Source organism: Chiloscyllium plagiosum, chromosome 19, assembly GCF_004010195.1.
Source record: "Chiloscyllium plagiosum isolate BGI_BamShark_2017 chromosome 19, ASM401019v2, whole genome shotgun sequence".
In the NCBI taxonomy this organism is placed as follows: Eukaryota; Metazoa; Chordata; class Chondrichthyes; order Orectolobiformes; family Hemiscylliidae; genus Chiloscyllium; species Chiloscyllium plagiosum.
The window spans coordinates 23,038,529-23,062,055 of NC_057728.1; the positions used below are offsets into that span (position 1 = coordinate 23,038,529).

Consider the following 23,527-nt stretch of genomic DNA (forward strand, 5'->3'; position numbering starts at 1 on the left):
GCAGTCGGCCCTTTGTGTGCTGCCTGTGTCAGAAAGAATTAGTGTAAGTCCATCCCCCCACCATATTTAGGTCCGATTGAATTTTATTCTTTAAACCAGCTAACTGATTTTTCTGAGGTCCATGGAAATTAGTGGATTGTGAAGGCAGGACAGAAAAAAGAGAGTGATATGTTTTGAGTTTGATATCAGTGTTGTGCTCCTGGATTTTATCTCTGGTGGTTTTTGCAAATCTTAGATGATATTTGGCAGGCACTGAAACCTGCTATTGGGACTGCCAAGGTTGGCCCAGGAAGTGAAATCAAAATTGCAAATGTTAAAGTGTAGTGCATACTGAAGGGAACAGCTGTGCTTTGAGAAAACCTAAAGAGAAACACATGAATCTGGTTGAATTTTTGGAAGCTGTATTGTGAATGTTCAATTTCACAAACAGCAAGGAAATATTCTGGAATGCTTCAGTGAATGTATTTATGCCAAGTGTTGGTTTGCAGGTGGCAGTGCCAAGAAGGAAAGAGCTGGAAAGCACAGCAAATGATTCAGGTTGTCAAGAAGAAAGAGAATCACAGATGGGCATCCTACTTTGATGATGTGTGATTGAGCAGTGATCACAGGAAGTAAGGTTAAAGGATTACTTCCCTGTTACAGAACTGTTTTAGTGATGATGTATGCATATACAGACACTTTATGAATAAAATATATTTTTGAAATAAAAATAAGTCAGCATCACTGAGAGGAGTGGGTGAGGTGAAGACCATGTGACAGGCAGTTGACATCATGGAGAGGGGTTGGGAAGGGAGAGGAGAAGAGAGAGGAGGGAGAGGAGAGGAGGGAGAGGAGAGGAGAGGAGAGGAGAGGAGAGGAGAGGGAAGGGTGAGGTGAGGACCCTGTGACAGTCAGTCAGTGTCACTGAGAGCAGTGGGTGAGGTGAGGACCCTGTGACAGTCAGTCAGTGTCACTGAGAGAGTGGGCAACAGTTCAGCCTTAACACAAGGATAAAGGTGACAACACCACAGATCAATGGGCAAAGGGTTTATGGGTAGTTCTATAAACTCTCAAAATGGGTTTTCAAATTGCCACAGTTATCATGTGTAACATTAAATCAACTATGCAATGTGTTTCCAAGCTGGCTTATCTGGCCAACATCCAAAGAAGACCTCCTGTTTCTGACACAGGAAATAGTTGGAAAAATGGGCCAAATTTGGTCAGTGGTTAATGACTGCCACCCCTCTGGCCTGGCTATTCTGCTGCAAGGAGGCAACACCTCCATCGCCGAGGTTAAGGAGGTGCTGGGTGGGTACCTCCTCATAGCATACGTTTTGTAAAGAAACACTCCCCTGAGATTAATTAATGTGTAGGCCCCAGTGGTAAAGAATGAGCAGCTGGCTGTCCTCCCATTGCTGCTGGTGATGTCCAGGCGGTCATTCTGGCTGGAGAGTTTGACTGCATCATCCATACAGATAGACGGTCCAGAGGGGCTGACAGCAAACCTGACGCTACATCCAGAGTTCTGATGGCAACAGTCAAAGTCCTCAAGTTACACGACGTCTTCAGCATCCCTGCAGCATAGATACACCTGGCCGCAGCCAGATAGCTCTATCTGCTCAAGGATAGATTTCCTGTTTACATTCCGCACATTCTCAGTCAGATCCACCAATGTCAAGCCGGTGTCTCTCTCTGACCACTGCCTCCTATGGCCACCTGTCACCTACAGGATGATCAGTGGGCTGGCAAGGGAGCATGAAAGCTGAATGTGAAACTGTTAACCCCAGAAATCATTGAGGAGCTCAAAAGGGATTACACAGGTTGGAGAACTGTGAAGCCTCTGTTTGAGTCTCCAGCAGACTGATGGGAAACAGTCAAGGGGAACATCAAGAGATTCTTCACCCTCAAAGGTGTTCAGAAGAGAGAGATGGGGAAAACTGTCCAAACTCCAGAAAACCATGTAGAATCTATTCCTGCTGCAGAAAATGGAGGTTAATCACACGGAGGATTTTCAGGAGGTGAAGAGCCAGCAAGCCTGGCTCTTCACCTTAGAGGCCTCCAGGATAATCTTCTAGTCTAGGGTCTGCACCGTGGAGCAGGATGAGATGTGGTCATGTTTCGTCTTCCAGAGAGAGCTCTGTGCTCAGCAGCCTAAAGGAAGAACGTGGTTTGGTAATGTCATCTCAGTCTGACATACTGAGGATCAGCAAATCCTTTTATACCAGTCTGCATGGCATGAAGCCTATAGCCAGCACAGCCTCACAGCCATCCCTATACTCCATCACAGTGGTCTTTGACCTCAGTCTTAAAGAGGCTGGACCAGCCGTTATCTCTAGTTGAGCTGTTCAAGGCCCTTGAGCCATTAGAAAAGAATAAAACTCCCAGAAGCAACAGCTTACTAGCTGAGTGGTATTCGGCTCTTTGGGACTTGATTGGCCAGGACCTGCTGGTGGTGTACAACAGTATGGGGGTTCTGTCAGATAACATGTGTGAATCCATGTGGAAAAGTATCATCACCCTCAGCTACAAGTGGAAGGAGGAGAGGAAGGAAATTAGAAATTGGCACTGCTGAATGCAGACTATAAAATCGTGTCTAAGGGTCATAGCTAACCAGGTCAGGTCTGCTCTGGGATTAGTGTTTCACCCCGACCAAACTACACTGCACTGCCAGACAATCTCTGAGAGTGGGTGAAGTAAATGTCTTTTTTCTGTCGGAGGAGAAAGCTCTCCTTCTGAGCAATATGAGGCCCTTCAAGAGGCAAATGCATTAATCTGGCACTGACACAGTACAGGCAAAAGACATCTGTAATCCTCAAGTTTTGAATGTGAAATACATTGAGTGGGATACAAATCTTGATCATAAGCAATCTTGATCATATCATTGGTCATTACAGATTGATTATAATCATCTCAGTGAAGCAGAAGTAACTCCACATGACCCCAGGACCACTAGTCACAAAGACAGTCCAAGGTCTCATAGGTTGCACAAAGGCACAAAGCTGATTTCCTCTTACCTTGAACTCTAGGTATTTGATAACATGCTCTTATGTGCAATGGTGATGTGTCGGGTGGATGTGGATGGACAAGGTTTAAATATTCCTACATCACTTACAATCTTCTACTGTATTTTTATGACATGGCTTGCTCTCCATTCTTTGGAATAAGGTCTGCTATGTCAAAGGTCCATGATGAGGTACTCCATGTCCCTCATTATCAGAGTTTGTATTGTCCCACTGCATCAAGATTATACTAAGCTGTCATTACTGGATGATATGAGTGCTGACTGTTCATATTACTGAGGGCTATTCTGTTTGTGATAGTCCCCAAACGGATTAATTGGAACTATGGCCAATGAATTCAGCTACAGCAGGAGTCAATGTCACTGTGGTGCAATGAAGGTGTAGGGGTATTGAAGAGGAACAAATACTCCAGCCATCTTCCATTTCCATTGTGAATTTGCAATTCAAATATGGATGGAAAGCAACACAGATCACGCTTTGCTAACTCCCCCCAAACTGTCATGCTCCTTTCTTATCTTCTGCCTGGGAACCCTCCAACCACAAGGGATGAACTCAGATTTCTCCAGTTTCCTCGATTCTCCTGTTCCTTGGATGCTGCCTGACCTGCTACGCTTTTCCAGCAACACATTTTCAGCTCCTTTCTTAGTTGCATTCTGTTTTGACTGCATCAGTTCTGAAATTTCATACATTCCCACCTAATTCTTTCATCGCTTTGAGCCCCTGGCTACAGCTGAGCCATGTCCATAATCATGATGTGCTATCCCCTGCTGTGGTAGTGACTATTAATGAGCACACCTCTTGCAGTATCCCCTGTCTCCAATGCATTATTGTCTCCCATTCTTCTATGTTGAGTTGCATTCTTTCATAATTATTATTTCTTCTGTATTCCTGTGTTCTGCCTCTAGTCCCACAATTGACTTCCCCATCTTCCCAACCATAGAATACTTTCTTATAAAAACCAATGACTTTCAGTGAGCTTATTGTGGCCCTTCCCTCCAACCAATATGCAAGGACAGCTTCCATTTAGTGAGTCACCAGACCCCTAACTGATATCTGGGAAGCTTCCAGATTGAGTTACCACTAATCCCCAATCTGGTTGGACTGGATCTGCAGGACTGACCATGGCCCACATTCTGGGCTGCTGTGATATGAAACACCTGACCCTGACTGTCAAAGCAGCTGACTGACTGAGTCTCAGACCTGGATGAGATGAGATGATGTCTTTGACCTACTATGGTGACAGACTTGACTGATGACAGTCCCACTTGACTTGATTGAAGATTGTGCCATTGGGCTTTGAGTCATGGCCATTAAGCTGAATCATATACAGTGTGCTTGCTGCATAGGCTTCTGGTACATGATATGGGTGCAACATTGATGTAATGCAATGCTGTGCAACAAAATGTCCACACACGTGGGTGGCCTGGTGGCTCAGTGGTCAGTATTGCTGCTTCACATTGCCAGGGACCCAGGTCTGACTCCACCCTCAGGTGACTGTGTAGGTGGAGTTTACACTTTCTCCTCATGTTTCCTTGGGTTTCCTCTGGGTTCTCTGATTTGTATCCAAACATGTGCACTCTGGGTGGATTGGCCATTTTAGATTGCCCATAGTGTCCAAGAATGTGCAGGCTAGGTGGGTTAGCTATGGGAGATGAATGGTTACAGGGACAGAGTAGTGGGGTGAGTCTGGGTGGGATGCTCTTTGGAGGGTCAGTGTGGATTTATTGGGCCGAATGATCTGCTTCCACACTCTAGGGATTCTACGATTTTATGACTTACTGATTGTTGCTGATTACCATGACTTGTATCCTGGCTTTATGTCTGCAGGGCAAGACAGAATTACTGGGAGCCTGTAAGTTCTGGATGAGGTAGCAAAGCGCACGGCTGTGAGCATCCAAGTAGATGCCAAGTGAATCAGTGCCCAGAAAATAAGCCAAAAGTCATGAGGATCACTCTGGTCCAGTCCATAAGATGGCTGTCTGTCCCTGGACATGAAGTGGCCTGGCAACAGTATTGCAATGAAAGGTGGCAGTAAACTCCAAAGTGCAGTATTGAAGTGGAGAACTGATTTTCATGTTAGTCTAAAATGTACGATGATGCAGTGATGAGGCTGGTGTGTATCCATTGCAGGTGGTCACTGCCTATGGAATGTACCTTCAGGTGTTGGGATCCTGGCCAAGATGGAGGCCCAGGGGAACAAGTGGTGAGCTCCAGTCACCAAATATCAACTCTGAATTTCACGTTGGGAATTGCCACTGTCAGTTTCTCTCTGTAATGTGGGAGAATAGCAAATTCATTATAAATGAGGTAAGAATAGTTAATGATGAGATGTTAATGTATGCAAATAGGTCTCTTACTGCTCACTAGCAAGATTCTCATCTCACCATCTGAAGCCTGGGCGAGAGATCAAACTTGTTTTTCCTCAAGGCCAAGAATTTAATTTTTTTGATCGCGCCTTATTGCCCAACTGACACATCATTGTCCTCATTGCTCAGAGGCTGGGATAATTCAGCCCAACATTTCTCTTCTATCTTTTAGCAGTCTGATTATTGGTACTACAATAGAAAGATGACCATCCAAAAATAGACACAGAAATTCAATCTGGTCCAAAGTTGAGCCATTTTGAGAGTACCTGGCACCCAAGCATTCATTATTCAATTAAATAGCAAATAATTTAATTGACTGCTTGCTCAAAGAATTCACAGGGAAGACACAAACAACATGACATTTCTTAACCAAAGCCCCAAACTCTGAGCCACAAAATGTGATACAATGGCAAAATTCAGGGCTTTGGGCTTTTTTGATGATGTGCCAATTGTGTCATTTTCACAGAGGGTTTCTCTGTGAGGTCTAGAGAGTTTCCTGCCATATCTTATCAGACTCACCTTATTAACCATCTATCCAGTCATTATAGCATCCCTCTTATCCAATTCAAGTCCCATTTTGGATCTACCGAGAACAACGAACCACTGCTGTGATATTCCAGATTAATCTGATGTCCTTGGCATTGATGCCATCTTTAAAGGGCAGTTGTGCACCCACACAAGAACTGCTAGCTAAAAGCTGCCTTGCACAGTTCCTGATATGGCAGAGGCGATAACTTTAGTATCCTGCTTTGTGGACAGTGTCTGAAGGCCACACCCCAATGCTAGCATTAACAGAGGTTGCCACCTGGGTCAGAACAGTCTCAGCCACCTGAAGGTGTGCTGTCAGAAGAAGGCCAAGGACCTTGTCCACTTCATCAGTGAAAGTGCCACCATCTTCTCTCTGCTACTTCACATTTACTCTATCTCTGTTATCATAGTTACCTCAGCAAAGGCTCATGCTGTACCTTTCTCACTATTGCATGAAACGTCTTCCCTCACTTAGTCTCACCATTGTAAAACCCCTAAACCACTAACCCTGCACACCATCTGGACTGCCTTCTCATTTGGACCTGCACTAACAATAATAGCTATCACTTTTAGATTACTTACAGTGTGGAAACAGGCCCTTCGGCCCAACAAGTCCACGCTGACCCACCGAAGCGCAACCCACCCAGACCCATTCCCCTACATTTACCCCTTCACCTAACACTATGGGCAATTTAGCACGGCCAATTCATCTAACCTGCACATTTTATTTGGACTGTGGGAAGAAACCGGAGCACCCGGAGGAAACCCACGCAGACACGGGGAGAATGTGCAAAATCCACACAGTCAGTTGCCTGAAGTGGGAATTGAACCCGGGTCTCTGGCGCTGTGAGGCAGCAGTGCTAACCACTGTGCCACCGTGCCACCCACGGTTCCCTAAATACCTACACCCCCCTCATTTCTGGAGGTAAAGAGCCCTCAAAAGGGCAGAAGGAGTCAAGATGGGTGGTAGACCACTGAATATTCAGCTCCTAACCCTTTACATGGAGACGATCCTGACTCTGACTGTCCCAAGTGGCTGATTGACTGTATCCAAACCCCTAAACTTGTATCAGAAGCTGTCCCTCCCTTGATGTGGCTGTGGCCCACTGTTAACCATGACAAGTTTCCTGGCTTTGTGTCTGTGCTAAACAGATTTGTAACACAGCCATTGACTGAGTGACAAGATGCAAAAAGGCAAGTCAGAGATGCTGTGAACATCCAGGTCAGCTCAAAATGAGTGAATGTTAGGATAGCAAGCAAACGACTTGGAAATACAAGGTCCAGTCTATGAGCTAGATGCATGTCCTGAGCACAAAGTGTCCTGCTGTAATGATGTTGTCATTGTGCTCTGGGGTGCAATATTGAAGTGCCGAAGCATCCTCTAACTTGGTCGGAGATGTGCCATGAGGATTCTTCGAAGCTACACATGCTGGATGTCAATTTTGTGGATGTTGGATGAGTTGATTGGTGCCTGTGGAGTAAGCCATGTGATGTTGCTGTCCACTTCCTTTCGGGTCCTTTGGAGCCAGTGGTGGTACCCTCTCTGACTTCCAAGTCAAGAATTCTTGAAACCTAGTTTACTCGCAGTGGATAGTAGGATAGGAAGCTCCATATTAATGAGGTGAGATTTGCTGTTAATGAAGGACAAGGGACAAAGGAAAGAAAGCAGAAAAGTTTCTGAGGACAGATAGGTGGTCTGGGTGACATGTCTTTGTAAATACATTATAAGGTATGTCCTCTTTTCAACAACATGTGTGCGCAAATCTCTTTCTATTTATAACTACAACACTATAGATACAGAGTCCAACCATCCTTAGCATTACCTGATTCTCCATAGTCAAAGGAGTGAAGGAATAGCAGCTTCTGCATCATATGCAGGCAATGGGTAAATTGCATGTATTTGCTGTCCTTCCAGATAACACAAAAATGCTACTGCATTAAAGCATAAGTGGAATTAATGTGTAACTTGCAGGCTTGGGTCAGGAGTGCTTGGAGTAAAGATTTGGACAGCTCACAGTAAGCTCATACCCAAGATTCACAAAACATGTAGTGCTTGCAGGTTCTGATGAAGAGTCCCTAGCTAAATCCCAGCCAACTCATCTACCTAAGTCTTCATCTTCCTACTTCATATCCCAAAAACTTGGGCACATCAAGCAAACACACTAGATCTAATAGAGCACTGTCCCCTCATGGATGGCAGGATACAACTTGCCGTTGGTGACTCACCACCCATCCCCCAAATCAGTTCTTTCCCTATCATGGTATATTGTCTCCTCTCATTTATATATTAAATAACTCCTCTTCAGTAATGTAATACCCTCTACATCCACGTATTCTCACTCCAATTCCCACTGTCAATTTCCCCAGCCTCTCTCCTGCAGCACTGGCCTCTGATAACCTCCCCTGCCCCTGACTTTTAGTGAACACACTTCAAAGACTGACCACGGCCCAGCTCCTACAGTAACTTAGCCAAACAGGCCTGAATGATAAAGAATGAAACTTCTGACTGGTATCTGTACTCTCCCTAAAAATGTTCCCTCAACTCCTTTGATTGATTGTATTGGATGGACAAAGCTGAGTATTACCCACTCACTGATCTGAAGATGTATGGAACTCCTATATATCCTGCCCTGAATGGTCGACCGAAATTGAAGGCTGTCCTTGACTTTTTGTACAGGTCCTCCTGATTGAAGGGTGTCTGCTGATCTTGTCTGAGGACTAATTTCCTTACACTTTGAAATATAGCCACTCAGTAAATGCACATGCAGTATGTTGGCCGTGTACACGACTTGCACATGGTCTAGATGTGAGATTGACATAACATGGTGCTGACTGATTGCTGCTGATAATCATGAGAAGCTGCTGTTTTCATTCCTGCAGTAAACCAATACAGAAATGTTCTTATCCTTTAAGATCTAAGTCGAGCAGCCAAATTCAAAAAGTCAAGGCAGGGCAGGGATATTGGGAACATCCAGATAGATGGGGAGAGAACAAGTAAGCAGCTCTGAGATGCTTCTTGGTCCAGTCCATGAGCTGGTTGCCTGTCCCTACATATAAAGTGTGCTTGCCGTCATAGTGGAGAAAGTGAGGTCTGCAGATGCTGGAGATCAAAGTTGAAACTTTATTGCTGGAACAGCACAGCAGGTCAGGCAGCATCCAGGGAACAGGAGATTCGACGTTTCGGGCACAGGCCCTGAAGAAGGGCCTGTGCCCGAAACGTCGAATCTCCTGTTCCCTGGATGCTGCCTGACCTGCTGTGCTGTTCCAGCAATAAAGTTTCAACCTTGCCATCATAGTCCAATGGGAGATGCTGGCTTGATCTAAAGTGCAACATTAAAGTGTAGAAGTATACCATAAGTATGGTAGATGCCATGAGAAATGTAGTGAGGCGAGCACTTGTTGATGCCAGTGTCCATGGAGGTGGTGTGTGTAGCTGCTACCCTGGAGTGTGCCCTGTGATATGTTGCTGGGTGCCTGAGATAGAGGACCAAAGTGGTGAGTTGCAGTTGCCAGATACCTGCGCAGACTTTCATGTCAGAAATTCTCAGCTCTTTGTTTTTATCTGAGTGAGCAGGATAATAGGAACCTGCCTATTAATGATGTAAGATTAAGTAGTAGTATGGGTGATAATGAGCGATGATCCAAGTTAGTAATCTCTCGCAACTCATTAGTGAGAATCTCATCTCAACACCCTTGTGTAAACTCAGGGTAATAGTGGGAATGGATGTAAAATTGACTGCAAATGTATCTTCTTAGAAGGGCAATGAGCTCTCTGACCTTATACTCATTCAAGTGCTGTCTTAATATCAAAGGTATCAATTCTCACTTTTTCTAAGGCAAAAAAGCTCTTATTCTTATCAATGCTAACAGAGGTTTAGAGTTAATGCTTCTGATGCAAAACACAACAGCTTTTAGAACAAGGGAATATTGCCATCAAAACGAGTTTTTTTCCTGCAAAGACCATTTTTATTGTTGTTGACAGCTTCAGCCTTGTTGCACAAGTGAGATGGCATTTCTATCATTGTAAGAGTGGAAAATACAAAATTGGTTTCATAGTCTTTTTCGCAGCAAAATACTGGCGTTCACTGCCATTTTGCCTTGGCCACTCTCTGAATCAAGTCAGCACTATGAGTTTTCACTTGTTATCTCTACGGATTTGCCTCACAGAGCCACTTGGAAAAGTTATAAGGATAGCATGCCAAAATTGTGTAGGAGTTGTTCTTTGTTTATTAGTAATATAAAAGGGTCATAAAACAATTCTATTCTGCTTGTCAATATACCGAACAAATATTCAGTAAATGATAGATCAAGTAGCAGTAGTAAGTGATGCAACAGGCATTTGGTTATTCTCCTGCGACAGAAGTTTCAATAAACCTCAAAAGAGTTTACATTACTGTTTTTTTTGCAAACAAGTTTTAGAAATATTTAACAAATAGTATTCCATGAAAGCACTGCCAGTTTCGAACTATGGAAGATAGGTTTGATGGTGTTATACAGACTGGAATACATAACAGCTTGTGAAGCATGCATTATATCAAGTTTGAGAATAATGAGTACGTACATGAATAAATTGCTCAGGAACCATTTTAGAGCAGCCAAAATAGTGTGGAAAGGCTGAAGAAAGAAGCAAAAAAGAAATTAGGTACCGCTTTAAAAAATCCTCAGTCTGTAAAATACCTTAGCTGTAAAACTACATTGCATCAACCTAGGAGATCATACTTAATTTACTTCTGTTGGTGAAAGTCATACTATTGAAGAAATGCTTCTTCAATTATTTTATGTGAGGATTGTTTGAGACTGAATCTAAAAGTGAATGAAATTATATTAATACGTCGTGCACAGCTGAGAAACTATGTTGACGATAACTCCCAGTTCTCAACAATTACAAATGCAAATTCCCCAGGAATCAGGAACACTGAATTTGTTCTAATAACTGGTTTAGAAACCATCAAAACACAACAAACCTGCCAGGAATGGATGAATCTGTAAAATCTAATCTACTCCAGGAAAAGTGCCTTACATTGATTGCTGTAGTCTAGAGTCTCGGACCTTATAAGTTATTCAGAAAGACTGGAGCTTATTTGTTTTGGCCTGTACTCCACAGTTTTCTTGGCTTCACCCCAAACTAAGTACACATTGAAAGAGTTATTAACTATTTGCAATATTTACATTACAATAAACATTCACTGGCTGCAGATCCTAGAACCAGTTTCAGGATAAATTTAGAATTATCTTCACTTAGTGGGTTGTGTATGTGAATTTTGCTGACAAGGTTAGGTGGGAAAGTAAGCTGTGCAGCAAATGTAAAGGCATTGTAAAGAGATTTAGTGATTGGGAATAATGGTGGCAAATGGAGATGATGTGACAAAGTGTGAAGTTATTCACTTTAGTCAGAGGATTGGGAAAACAGAATATTTTGGAAAAGATAAGAAACTGACAAATTTTAGATCAGAGGGATTTGGGTTTCTTTGCACACAAATTACAGGGAGTTTGCATGTATGTGGAGCAAGTGATTAGAAAAGCAAATAGTGTATTGGTCTCTAACATGAGGGAATTGCAAGATAACAGGAAGTCTTCTGCAATTATATACAGCTTTGGTAAGACCACACTTGTGTACAGGTTTGAATTGTTTACCCAAGAAAAGGTAGACAGAGAGAGAGAGGAGAGAGAGAGAGAAAGAGAGGTTCACTATATCAATACCTGGGTTGTGATGGTTGTCCTATAAGAAGTTAGTAGAATAAACCTTTATTTTCTAGAGATTATAAAAGTGAGAGGTGACCTTACTGAAATATATAACAATCTTAGAGGGCTTGAAATATTAGAGTCAAGAGGTCTTTGACCCCAGATGAAGAGTGTAGAACCAAGGGCAGGATAAGAGCTTGGCCATTTAATACTGAAATTAATTAGGAGGAATTTCTTCTCTCAGGAGTTTGTGCAACTGTTGAATTCTGTACCTGCAGATGTTCAATTATCAGGTTTATTTAAAAGTGAGGTTGATAGATTTTTGAACACTAAAGAAATTAAGGGATGAAAATGTTAGTTGATGTCAAATTCCAACTATGATGCTGATTGATGGAACATGCTATAGGGCCTGATAGCCTTATCTTACTCCAATTTCATAAGCTCTTGAGAAGTGCCACTAAGTACAGTGCAAAGAGCTGTGGTTAGCATGGAGGATGCAAAATTAGATTGGATCAGTTAAAAAACATAATTCATCCAACCCCCTTTGTTCAACCTGCATTGATCACAGTGTGGATACTGGAGGCTCTTGAATTACTTCAGAATCCAATGATTCAGAGAATCTGATGTTGGACTCGGATGGGCAAAGTTAAAAACCACACAACACCAGGTTAAAGTCCAACAGGTTTATTTGAAGGCACTAGCTTTTGAAGCACTGCTTCTTCATCAGGTAGTGTGGAGCGGATTCGAAAGCTAGTGCCTCCAAATAAACCTGTTGAATTATAAACTGATGTTGTGTGATTTTTTTCACTTCAGAATTCAAAAGGTTAAAAATGCCAAAACCCTTCTCCCCATCAATTTATTTGTTAAACTAGGTAAACTGCTCCTTTGGAGGTCCAGAACAGACACAACAGGCCAAGTAACCTCACAATTAAATTTTTGCAATGCTCATCCGTCGTGGTGCCATACATTTCAGTTGCAGGGATACGATTAGGTGAGTAATGCTCTTAATTGATTGTTTCTGTTTTTGATGTCATTCTGTACATAAACCTCATGCCAAAATTGGAGTTCCCTTTCCCAGTGAATAAACAGCCCAGTTAGTTGTTCAATAAAATGGCTTGTGGGTGCGTGAGAAAGTGTTTATTCTGCCATACTAATTCTAACTCAGCAAGCAAATGCATTTGTAGTGATCTTTGGAAAATAAGAGATAATTTTGCATGTTCAGTTGTTGCATTTGTGTTGGTAACGGTGACACATACCTTTACAATCTTTATGAATACAGCACAACAATCAAGAGTGTTAAATTAAGCACAACAGTGTCATTGTGGGATAGATACTCACACTGAGCATAGGCTGTGATCCACTGTGGTGATTGGTGGCCCCTTTGCACATTGCTTGGTAATCATAAAGTTTCACCCTAAGATTAGAAATAAGAACAGGCTTACTTATCAGCATACAGTTCAAAACAATGAAATAGTGCTAATTTTGTTAAAGCTTGCAGAGAAACTTGAAATGTTATAGGCGGAGACTTACAAAAGACCACTGTGATAATTGTCTAGGCAGAACAGCCTGCTGAAAATGAAATAAAAGCAGAAAATGTTGGAAACTATCAACAGGTCAGAGTGTGGAGAGAGAAGGAGATGGAATGGGCAGATTCCTTCTATCTGGCAGAGGACAGGGGTAAAATCTTGATGGTAACACCTGAAGTTGATTTTCCAAATTGGTCCCACCTTTGAGCAAATATGCCAGATGAGGCCGTGGCTAGCTGCCATACAGCAGCAGTCAGTTAGGCCACTTTAGGAATGAATCAAAAGCAAACCGTTGTTGCCATTGGGATTTCCTTACCTGCAGGCAGGCCAGGGAGCTATCACAGCTTTCAATCAACTTGTCCTCAATTAATTCCAAAAGTAATGGTAATGACTACTTGCTGCTGCAGGGCCGGCAGCTGCTGAGGTGTTAATCCAGCCTCTGGAAGGTTTGCTTGGAGGTGGGAGTACTTTGGAGGAACCAAACCTCCACAATAATGGCCTGACAGGTGTGGCCATGTAATTTAAATTTACACAAATCATTAGAGAATATCTCCATCCTGAGATGACCTTACCATCCTGGACATGCAGCAATAATTTGCATCCTTTGTTGGCAGTTCAAATCTTTGTTCCTACTGTTTGACCTTTCCACCTTTGGTCCCTTGCCCACTGTCCTTATTCAGACACCAAATGCACAAGTGGCCTCTTGGCTGGCCCCATTTCAGAAGGCCACAATGTTACATGGCTAGCCAATGTCACTGAGGTCAGAACTTGCTTTTGTCCCAGTGATAGAAAAAATTCAGAGTTGATAGAATTCTGCCAAAGGTTTCAAGTGAAAATTATCCACTTGAAATGTTAACACTCTTTCCATCTCCATAATTGTTGCCAGGCCTACTTAGCATTTTCAATATGTTGTATTTTTTTTCAGATTTCCAGCAGGCCATTGTATTGCTATTGGTAAAGTCTGTTTGGGCAAGTTTAGTGACAAATTTGAATGAAACTTGTCAGTCTAAACTCGCAGAAGTGCTTAATGAAACCTTCCAGGATGATATCAGTGGCAGATAACAGTAAAAACTGTCAAGATTACATTTGGGTTCGACTACTGCACCATCTGTTTGATACCTTTTAAAGGTGCAATTGTGATACTTCTGGCTATATTTGCTTTCCCATAATAAATCACTTCCTCCTCTTTTCGGATACAGGAAAAATGTAAATGCAAATAAAAGCAAATACTGTTATAAGCAAAAGTAAAATAACTAAAAAACTGCTGCTCATTCCTGTGAACATTGCTCACGAACATTTTTGCAGAAGTAGTAGATGGGTGAATTTAAATGCAGTATGAAACCTAAGAACAAGGTTAGTAATGGAGTCATATCAAAAGATTTGGGGGTGGGGGGTGGGGAGCGGGGCGATGTGGTTCGATCGGTTACATACAGCAATCTATCTTGTCTTTTATAATTCTACTTTAGTAGGGCTGTCTGTGCATCATACTTTCTAAAATTGTGAAAAGCTCTTCTCTGCGTCTGTTATGCCCTTTTGCTTTTGTGTCATACTGCCAGTTACTTCAATTTGAACATATTTTAAAAGTGCCACAAAATCACACATTTGTAACAGACAGACTCTGAGTGAGGCTTCCAGGTTATTATGTTTCCAGATATGATATCTAAATTGTTAAGTTTGATAAGGAAGGATAAACTGGCTTCCCTTTATTCAAAATTGGAAGTGTAGTGGACATCGAAGAGGGATACCTCAGATTACAACAGGATCTGGACCAGATGGGCCAATGGGCTGAGAAGTGGCAGATGGAGTTTAATTCAGATAAATGCGAGGTGCTGCATTTTGGGAAAGCAAATCTTAGCAGGACTTATACACTTAATGGTAAGGTCCTAGGGAGTGTTGCTGAACAAGGAGACCTTGGAGTACAGGTTCATAACTCCTTGAAAGTGGAGTCACAGGTAGATAAGATAGTGAAGAAGGCGTTTGGTATGCTTTCCTTTATTGGTCAGACTACTGAGTACAGGAGTTGGGAGGTCATGTTGCGCCTGTACAGGACATTGGTTAGGCCATTGTTGGAATATTGCATGCATTCTGGTCTCCTTCCTATCGGAAAGATATTGTGAAACTTAAAGGGGTTCAGAAAAGATTTACAAGCATGGTCCCAGGGTTGGAGGATCTGAGCTACAGGGAGAGGCTGAACAGGCTAGGGCTGTTTTCCCTGGAGCGTTGGAGGTTGAGGGGTGACCTTGTAGAGGTTTACAAAATTATGAGGAGCATAGATAGGATAAATAGACAAAGTCTTTTCCCTGGGGTCTGGGAGTCCAGAACTAGAGGGAATAGGTTTAGGGTGAGAGGGGAAAGATATAAAAGAGACCTAAGGGGCAACTTTTTCATGCAGAGGGTGGTACATGTATGGAATGAGCTCCCAGAGGATGTGGTGGAGATTGGTACAATTGCAACATTTAAGAGGCATTTGGATGGTTATATGAATGAGAAGGGTTTGGAGGGATATGGGCCTGGTGCTGGCAGGTGGGACTAGCTTGGGTTGGGATATCTGGTCAGCATGGACGGGCTGGACCGAAGGGTCTGTTTCCATGCTGTACATCTCTATGACTCTATGACCTGTCCCTTTGACCGGTTGCAACAAGTTCATTTGAAAAGGATCCCTTCCCTTGTAGATACTTTTCTCTCACCCAAATGAGCTTATGTTTTAAAAGGAACCATTCAGAGGAGGCTTTCTTGAGTTGATTAAAGAGTGGATTTATTGGTTACCAAATGTGAGAAGAAATAACAATGCAACATACATACACACAGATTGGAAATGAGAAATGAGTAAAGAGAGATAGAAGTTAGAAGGTCTATGGTTCGGTCTCCAATTGTTCCCTAAGGATAAATAACAGAATGTTAATAGTCAACCAGCTGATTTTCAGATTCATGGTTTTGCTTTGAAATATGACTCCAGTTTAGTTTATAATGCATTTCTCCTTTTTTAAAGTCAATCTAGTTGAAGGTTTCTTGCCACCTTGTGAGGTGTGACATTCCATGGTTTCTGTCTCCAGACAATACTTTTAATTTCCAAGCTGTCTGGCCTATTATTCCCATGTTTCACAAGAATTCTATGGATAAACATTCAAAAGAGCTGGCTCTACAGATTTCAGTGAGATCAATTCTGCAGAGGATTCGTAATTGAAAATCCCAGCTGTAAAGAGCAAAACTGAAACATTTGGCTCTGGAGATTCTGTGTTCTGTGTATTAACATTGTAGGTAAATGTGCTCATTATATCCTGGAGGAAGAGCAAAATGTTTCAATTCCCCATTCCTTTGCCAACGTTATGGTGGAACTGGATGAATTCCAAGCACATACAACTGTCAGAGATATATTATACAACATATTTTCTGTCATTTGGATCATAATAACCTGGTGCTGGGATGTGTCTCTCTAAAGTCAACAATACAATGGCAGTCGAGTGAAAAGTTAGTTTGTAAGATTGCAAATGTCAACAGAATTGATTGCTAAATGATTGATTCTATAAGCTGAACATAAACATGATACAACTATTTCTCCATTTTGAAAGTCTAATACTAGAATAAAATTGCTAATTTCCAGAATGAATAAGGGATGTAGCAATGTTAGTTCCCAGCTGAAAAACAGGACCATAATAATTTCAGACCTGCTTGATGAAATACAGTTCCAGAAAAGGAACAAAGGCTGGAATTTTACAGCCTGCCCCTCAGTCTTGTGGTTAATTTGGCTCTAGGGGTTGGTGGGGATGGGGGCAGTGTGGCATAAAATTGAATGTACACTACCTCTTGGTGCATATTCATCTTGTTGTAATTTCACCAGCTCACTCGTGGACTCTCAATGAATTGACAGTTTAACTGTTTGCCAAGTTTCCTGATGGCCAGGCAAGGGAGAGCCTACTTTTTGGGCTATATGTCAACCAGATCCCTCCCTCAATGTATTCCACCCATGTTGCTGCTCGTCTATCCTGGCCCCCAACTCCCTTGTTCCCTTCCCCCTCAGTGGGGCCTGAGCCCCAGTGAAACCCCAGACATACAGGCTCCGCCGCAACACATGTCCTCCTGGGACACACTGCAGGTAGTACGATGGCTATTGCTTCCAATGACGTTGTTGGGACCAGAGACCTGCTATCTAATTGTTGAAAGCTCTCCAGTAAGGGAAAAGCTGTATGATGGTGGTATGAAGGTGGAAATCTTGTCTCGAGGCAATTAAAGAGCTGATGGTCTTAAATTTGTTGAGGGCTGTTCTGACCAAGGTGGGCAAACTTGACTTGACTTTTACACAAGCAAAGACCAAAATTTAGTAGAAAGAGTTTTGCAACTTGGAGTATTTTTCCAATAGAGAGATCTGTGTCCCACTGAATACAACCATATCCAAAAGAAAAACATAGAAAGCAAATATACCAAAGAAGTAACGTCTTTGCTCAGAATACTGACCCTGCCTTCCAGAAAATGTTTTGTTGACCGAGAGCCCACATCCCAGCTGGAACATCCTTAAGTATTGATCACTGCAAAAAATGTGAGCAAACAATATCTTACTCAGTGAACAGCCCCATGTTCAGCAGTTGTGTCATCACTGACCCATCCACTTCTCCCAGAAACTTCCCTGTCTAAAAGAGAAAGGAAAGAAATGAGGATATTGCTTAATTCCCAAAGCCATGATTCAGATACTCAGCAGCTTCATTCACAGCTATCCTCATTAAAAATTCATGGTGAACTTCAAACTAATAACCCAGAGGCTTATCCTCTGTAATTAATGCTATTTGTAAACTTTTGACCAGACTTACATCCTTTTCTCAATTTCTCTTTTGAGCAGTAACCTGTGTTAAATCTATGGGTGGAAACAGCAACACAATGTAGCATCAGGCTGCCACTCTTCACAAATGAGTGCCAAGACAATTAAGATGGGCTAGTGTGTAGTCATGAGAGCTATCATAGTTTTATCAGATCTTGTACTAATCCAACATCCAAAAATACAATTTCCAGTCACTGGAGAGTCATTAAGAATGAAAATATTAAATGATCTTGCCCTTTCTAACTTAGAAGTGCTTAAACTACTTGCAATGTCCAAGTGATTAGCCAACTTAGCAGAGGCTGGGAAACAAAATCTGGGACCTTCTGGCATGTTTGCCTTAATACAGCATGGTGAAATCATTGTCAGGTTACATGATGCGATATATGTATCACTGATTATAATGCCATCTGCTCCAGTCAGCAGCATCAACTCTGACAAATTCAAAATTTCAACTCCAATTTATCCCCAGTGGCAATGCTTCAACTAGAGTGAAGAGTAAATTCAAACTGGGATGTTAATTTGACAAGAATTATTATATACCCAACTCATATTCCTTATATAAATTTAAAATTAGTCTGATGCCTTGTTCAAATTATTTATTAAAAATTAAACATGATTCTGTTCAAATAAACTGCAGTTGCTGTAAATCAGAAACAAAAACTAAAAATGCTGCCAGATCTGCTGAGCCCTTCCAGGAATTTCTCTTATGATTCTGTTCAAATAGCCTTAATAAGTACAAGCATTCCTTCAGCTTTCACTGTTATCAAATATACTGGAATATTCTAGATATTTAAAATCAGGTTGAAATCCAGCCCAGGCAGAAAGGTAGCTGAGATGTGTAGATAAATGGGATGAGAATGGGGTACAATGAGGTCCATTTTGACATTTGAATCATAGAATCATTGAATACCTACAGTGTGGAAACTGGCCATTGGCCTAACAAGTCCACACCGACCCTTTGAAGAGTATCCCACCCAGACCCATTCGCCTACCCTAAAACTCTATGTTTTCCCTGACTAATGCACCTAGCCTACACATCCATGAACACTATGGGCAATTTAGCATGGCCAATTTGCCTAACCTGCACATCTTTAAGATTAGGACTGCAGATGCTGGAGATCAGAGCTGAAAATGTGTTGCTGGAAAAGTGCAGCAGGTCAGGCAGCATCCAGGGAGCAGGAGAAATGACGTTTCGGGCATGAGCCCTTCTTCAGGAATGAGGAAAGTGTGCCAAGCAGGCTAAGATAAAAGGTAGGGAGGAGGGACTTGGGGGAGGGGCGTTGGAAATGCGATAGGTGGAAGGAAGTTAGGAAGGAGATGTGGCTGTGGTAACGAGTCTGTTTGAGAACGTGGCTGAAGAGCTTCTGGGCAGAGGAGATGACCTGGTGTGTGCAGTGAGAGAGGGACTCATTGAAATCCTTGTAGAGGGAGGAAGAGAGCTTCTTCAAGGAAGGCATCCTTGCAAGAGGATTCGCAGTAGGTTAAAATCTTCTAGGAGAAAGTGTGGACTGCAGATGCTGGAGATCAGAGCTGAAAATGTGTGCTGGAAAAGCGCACTCTCTCACTGCACACCCCAGGTCATCTCCTCTGCCCAGAAGCTCTTCAGCCATGTTCTCAAACAAACTCGCTACCACAGCCACATCTCCTTCCTAATCTCCTTCCACATATCGCATTTCCAACGCCCCTCCCCCAAGTCTCTCCTCCCTACCTTTTATCTTAGACTGCTTGGCACACTTCCCTCATTCCTGAAGAAGGGCTCATGCCCGATACATCGATTCTCCTGCTCCCTGGATGCTGCCTGATCTGCTGCCCTTTTCCAGCAACACATTTTCAGCTCTGATCTCCAGCATCTGCAGTCCTTACTTTCTCCTAGAAGATTTTAACCTACTGCGAATCCTCTTGCAAGGATGCCTTCCTTGAAGAAGCTTTCTTCCTCCCTCTACTAGGATTTCAGTGAGTCCCTCTCTCACTGCACACACCAGGTCATCTCCTCTGCCCAGAAGTTCTTCAGCCATGTTCTCAAACAGATTCGCTACCACAGCCACATCTCCTTCCTAACCTCCTTCCACCTATTGCCTTTCCAACATCCCTCCCCCAAGTCCCTCCTCCCTACCTTTTATCTTAGCCTGCTTGGCACACTTCCCTCATTCCTGAAGAAGGGCTCATGCGCGAAACGTCGATTCTCCTGCTCCCTGGATGCTGCCTGACCTGCTGCGCTTTTCCAGCAACACATTTTCAGCATCTTTAAGATCATCTCACTCCACCTTTTACATTTTCCATAAGTAGAGTGCCATGGTTCTTGTTAGGCAGCAGCGAGACATAAAATGATGCTCATTGTTGATTGTTAAATGCTGTGTTGACAGCACAACCCACTTCAGCAATATTCAGACTTCCATTTTACCAAACTTGCCAAACAAGATCAAAATCAGGAAAACTCAACAAGGAGACCATAGAGAGGACCTGTTGGATTCAGCTCATCTCTTGTTCGGAGACACCTCCATGTCAGTGACCAAACCAAAGCCTAGGGGGCGATCCTTGGGCACCAGCTGCATGCAGTCCTCCTCCATGGACAAGAGCATCTGTCATTAAATAATCTATCTCAACCATCCTGACATATCTTATATACATTGGCAACTCTTGAAGCACAGACCTACATTGCAGGGTGTACCAGCAACTAGCAATGAAAGGCTACAGCAGGGACACTTTGTACACAGGGACTGGTACCCAACTCTCAGACTGGACCAGACTGCATCTCAGTCTCTTAGTGTTTGCTCACAGTGGCTTCCTGCATGTTCACAGCATCTCTGCCTTGCATTGCCTTGTTTTGCTGTGTCAATTAGCACAGTCAAACAACAAGACAACTTGCCGCGCTGCTAAGCAGTCCTCAGTCTAAGGGTGCCCATCTGGCAGAACAACAGTATATCAACATAAAATCAATATATAAATATCAATCTTAAACCTGCGCCATGTGCTCTGCAAACAGACTGCATATGCAACAAGCTGACAGCCATCTTTCCAACTTCAAGACAAGTAGCACGGAGGCACTCAGCAGTTCAGGTGCTTCTGGCACATGATGTCAAGGGCAGCCTCTAATACCATTCAAGAGCAGGCATCTGGTGGGGCTGTTCCCAGTCAGGCTGCTGTCTAGGGAGAGGGCCACAACTGGTCCATTGGCTCCATGATGGCAAGTCCAGGGGGTAGGGCTGTTGCACTCAGGGTAATGCTTGTCAGGGGTCTGGGAATGTCTCTTGGTCCTGTTAGTGAAGGGGATAGGCTATGGTTAGTCTGTTGGGTCCCTTCATAGAAATTGAGAGGGAAGGGCAGTGGTGGGGTGGGTGGGTAATGGGTGTACTGAGCCTTGGTAGATTGGCTATGAGACTGGGCATTGCAGGCTCTGGGCAACGTTACAGTGCAATTGTGAAGGGGGCAGCAGGATTTCCAAAGGGGGAGCAACTCCATCATGGCTGGGAAAGGTGTAATGAGAGAGGGGTGTTGACCATGGTCCGGAGTACCCTGGCTTTGGGGTGGGGGTAGGATGTGAATGATTATACCAGGCATGGACACCTTGAATGGCAAGGATAGGCAGGTTTAAATGAATGTCAAGAGTGTGGGTTGGGTTTTATGGAAGAATGAATCATCTGGGGTTAATGGATTGGGCCTTTAGGAAATGGATGTGGATTTTTGGGGCCCACCAGCCCGGTCAGGCTGAGGCTGTGAGCTCCTGGAGGAGGAAAGCTCACTGTCAACATTCATTGTGCTGGAAGTAGAAAATGCGCAACGGGAAGAAAATAGCTTCATACAATCTGGCCATTCTACAACAAGTCGCACCTCCCTGGCACAGCCACTGTGGGAGAAAACTCTTTGGCAGCTATACCACTGCTAAGGGAACCAGCATTAAGGATCTTTATCAAGAAAGACTAAAGATGCCAGCAGCACTGAGTGTATGTGTATGGTTTCTTCCTCTGCTTGTCGCTGATTCAATTGATTGTCAGTGCTGACCTGAATCCATTTACCTTTTTGTGACCATGAACTGCTGCTGAATGGTGTGACAATACTTTGAGTGCTGACACTACGAGACTCAAAAGCTAATAAATGTATGTTCAAATCATCGACTATGCATAAATTTTGAATCAGAAGAAATCCTTCTTTACCTGTATCACCAAAGTGCTCTTGACAAGTTTTCTGCTATCTCTCCCTCCCACTATGTCTGGTTTTGCAGATGGCTGAAGGGAGCCTGCTTTAATGTGGAGCCTGTTGGCCCTGGAGTTCATTCAGGTGATTCTCAGAGGCATTTGTGTCTGGATGGGTCAGAAAAAGCAAAAGTCTTCTTGCCAGAGGTAAGCTGACCTTTCTCTGCCTGAAATCCCAAGGCCTGGAAGGGAGCAGGCAAGTGGAAGCCCCAGCAATATGTGCAGCCTCCTGAGTGGAAAGTATGGACAGCATCACTACGACCATGTGGTTCCTCCTTTTGGTGGATGACTCCTGATGCCACCCTGTCTCTTTGTGAGGATGGGGCAGCTGGCATCCCTCTCTGTCGCCATGCTTCAATCCTGGCAACCAATGACTGTGGGGCTGAGGCTGCAGGTGTGGGTACATCTTTATATCAGCCCCTGGCGACGCTAGGTCTGGGCCTGGATCTCTATGGTAATCACCAACCCATTTACAGAGGCCAACACAGTCAAATGATTCTTTGCACTGCTGCAGCCCTGGACAAGGAGGGTCATTGTGTCCTATATAACTGCCAGCTCTTGCTGCATCTTCCTGTGCATTTGAAAAAAAATCCCTGGTTGTTGAAATCTCAGACCCAACTCCCACCTGGGCCTGAGCAGGTTCCTAATCTCTAACAGTCCTCTGAATGCCAGTGACCTGAGGCATTTCTTCAACTGCCAGCTGCACAGCATTCACTGTAAAATGCTCACCATGTGTGTACTCTCATTCTCCATCTTGGCTGTTCCCCCCAAGGTATCAGTATCTGGTTTAGTGCAGATTGCAGGCACGGCCATGATGATGTTACCTTTAAGGATTCAGTACTTATGTCCTTAGAGATCCAGGAAGATGGTTCTTCCATGACCTATCATTTCTCCTGTAGATGTTGTAAGAATACTTGTGGAATGTGCAAAATTAAAGTTAAAGAAAGTGTCATGGCCAGGTGTTTGAAGACGTGCTCAATGACAGAGTGATAATGATGTTAATGACAGTGATATGCAGAATGGCACTTACTCATTTGATGGGATATTTCCACATCCTTGCAGGATTGGTCCTGGTTTTCTCCTTCAAGAGCCAAGACTTTCTCCTTGTAGAGTGTGAAGATAAGGATGCTGGGCATCTCCCTCTCCTCCCCATTCTATTCCCCACATTCAGTCCAAATTCTCTTTGCTCTATTAGGACTCTCTTCTCCAGCAATGAGAAACGGTGTAGAATGAGTGAGACAGCAGTGGCTTGCACATCTATTAGTGCTGCTGCACTTGAAGAAAGGTCTTGAAATATATCAAAGAACTGAGGAGGCAGCACAGAGGGCAGGTCAGGTTAGTGATATACAGGGCTGAGGGAAAACAGCAGATGAGGTAGTGTTTCAGGCAATCGTGAGGGTGGTGGGGCATGTGCCTTAGCAGGAGA

At 43.3% G+C, this 23,527-nt stretch overlaps 1 protein-coding gene across 10 annotated transcripts in view; it reads right to left on the reverse strand.

Annotated features, from left to right (window-relative positions):
• Window positions 1-23,527, reverse strand: part of LOC122559589 (voltage-dependent calcium channel subunit alpha-2/delta-4-like) — a 483,398-nt gene that overhangs the window by 63,780 nt on the left and 396,091 nt on the right. For all 10 annotated transcript variants that reach the window (XM_043709329.1, XM_043709326.1, XM_043709324.1 and 7 more), the window contains 3 exons: window positions 17,656-17,726; window positions 12,914-12,989; window positions 10,455-10,507 (listed from right to left, as the gene is read on the reverse strand). In XM_043709329.1, coding sequence (XP_043565264.1) covers window positions 10,455-10,507; window positions 12,914-12,989; window positions 17,656-17,726 — 200 coding nt within the window. The remainder of the gene's footprint in view (window positions 1-10,454; window positions 10,508-12,913; window positions 12,990-17,655; window positions 17,727-23,527) is intronic.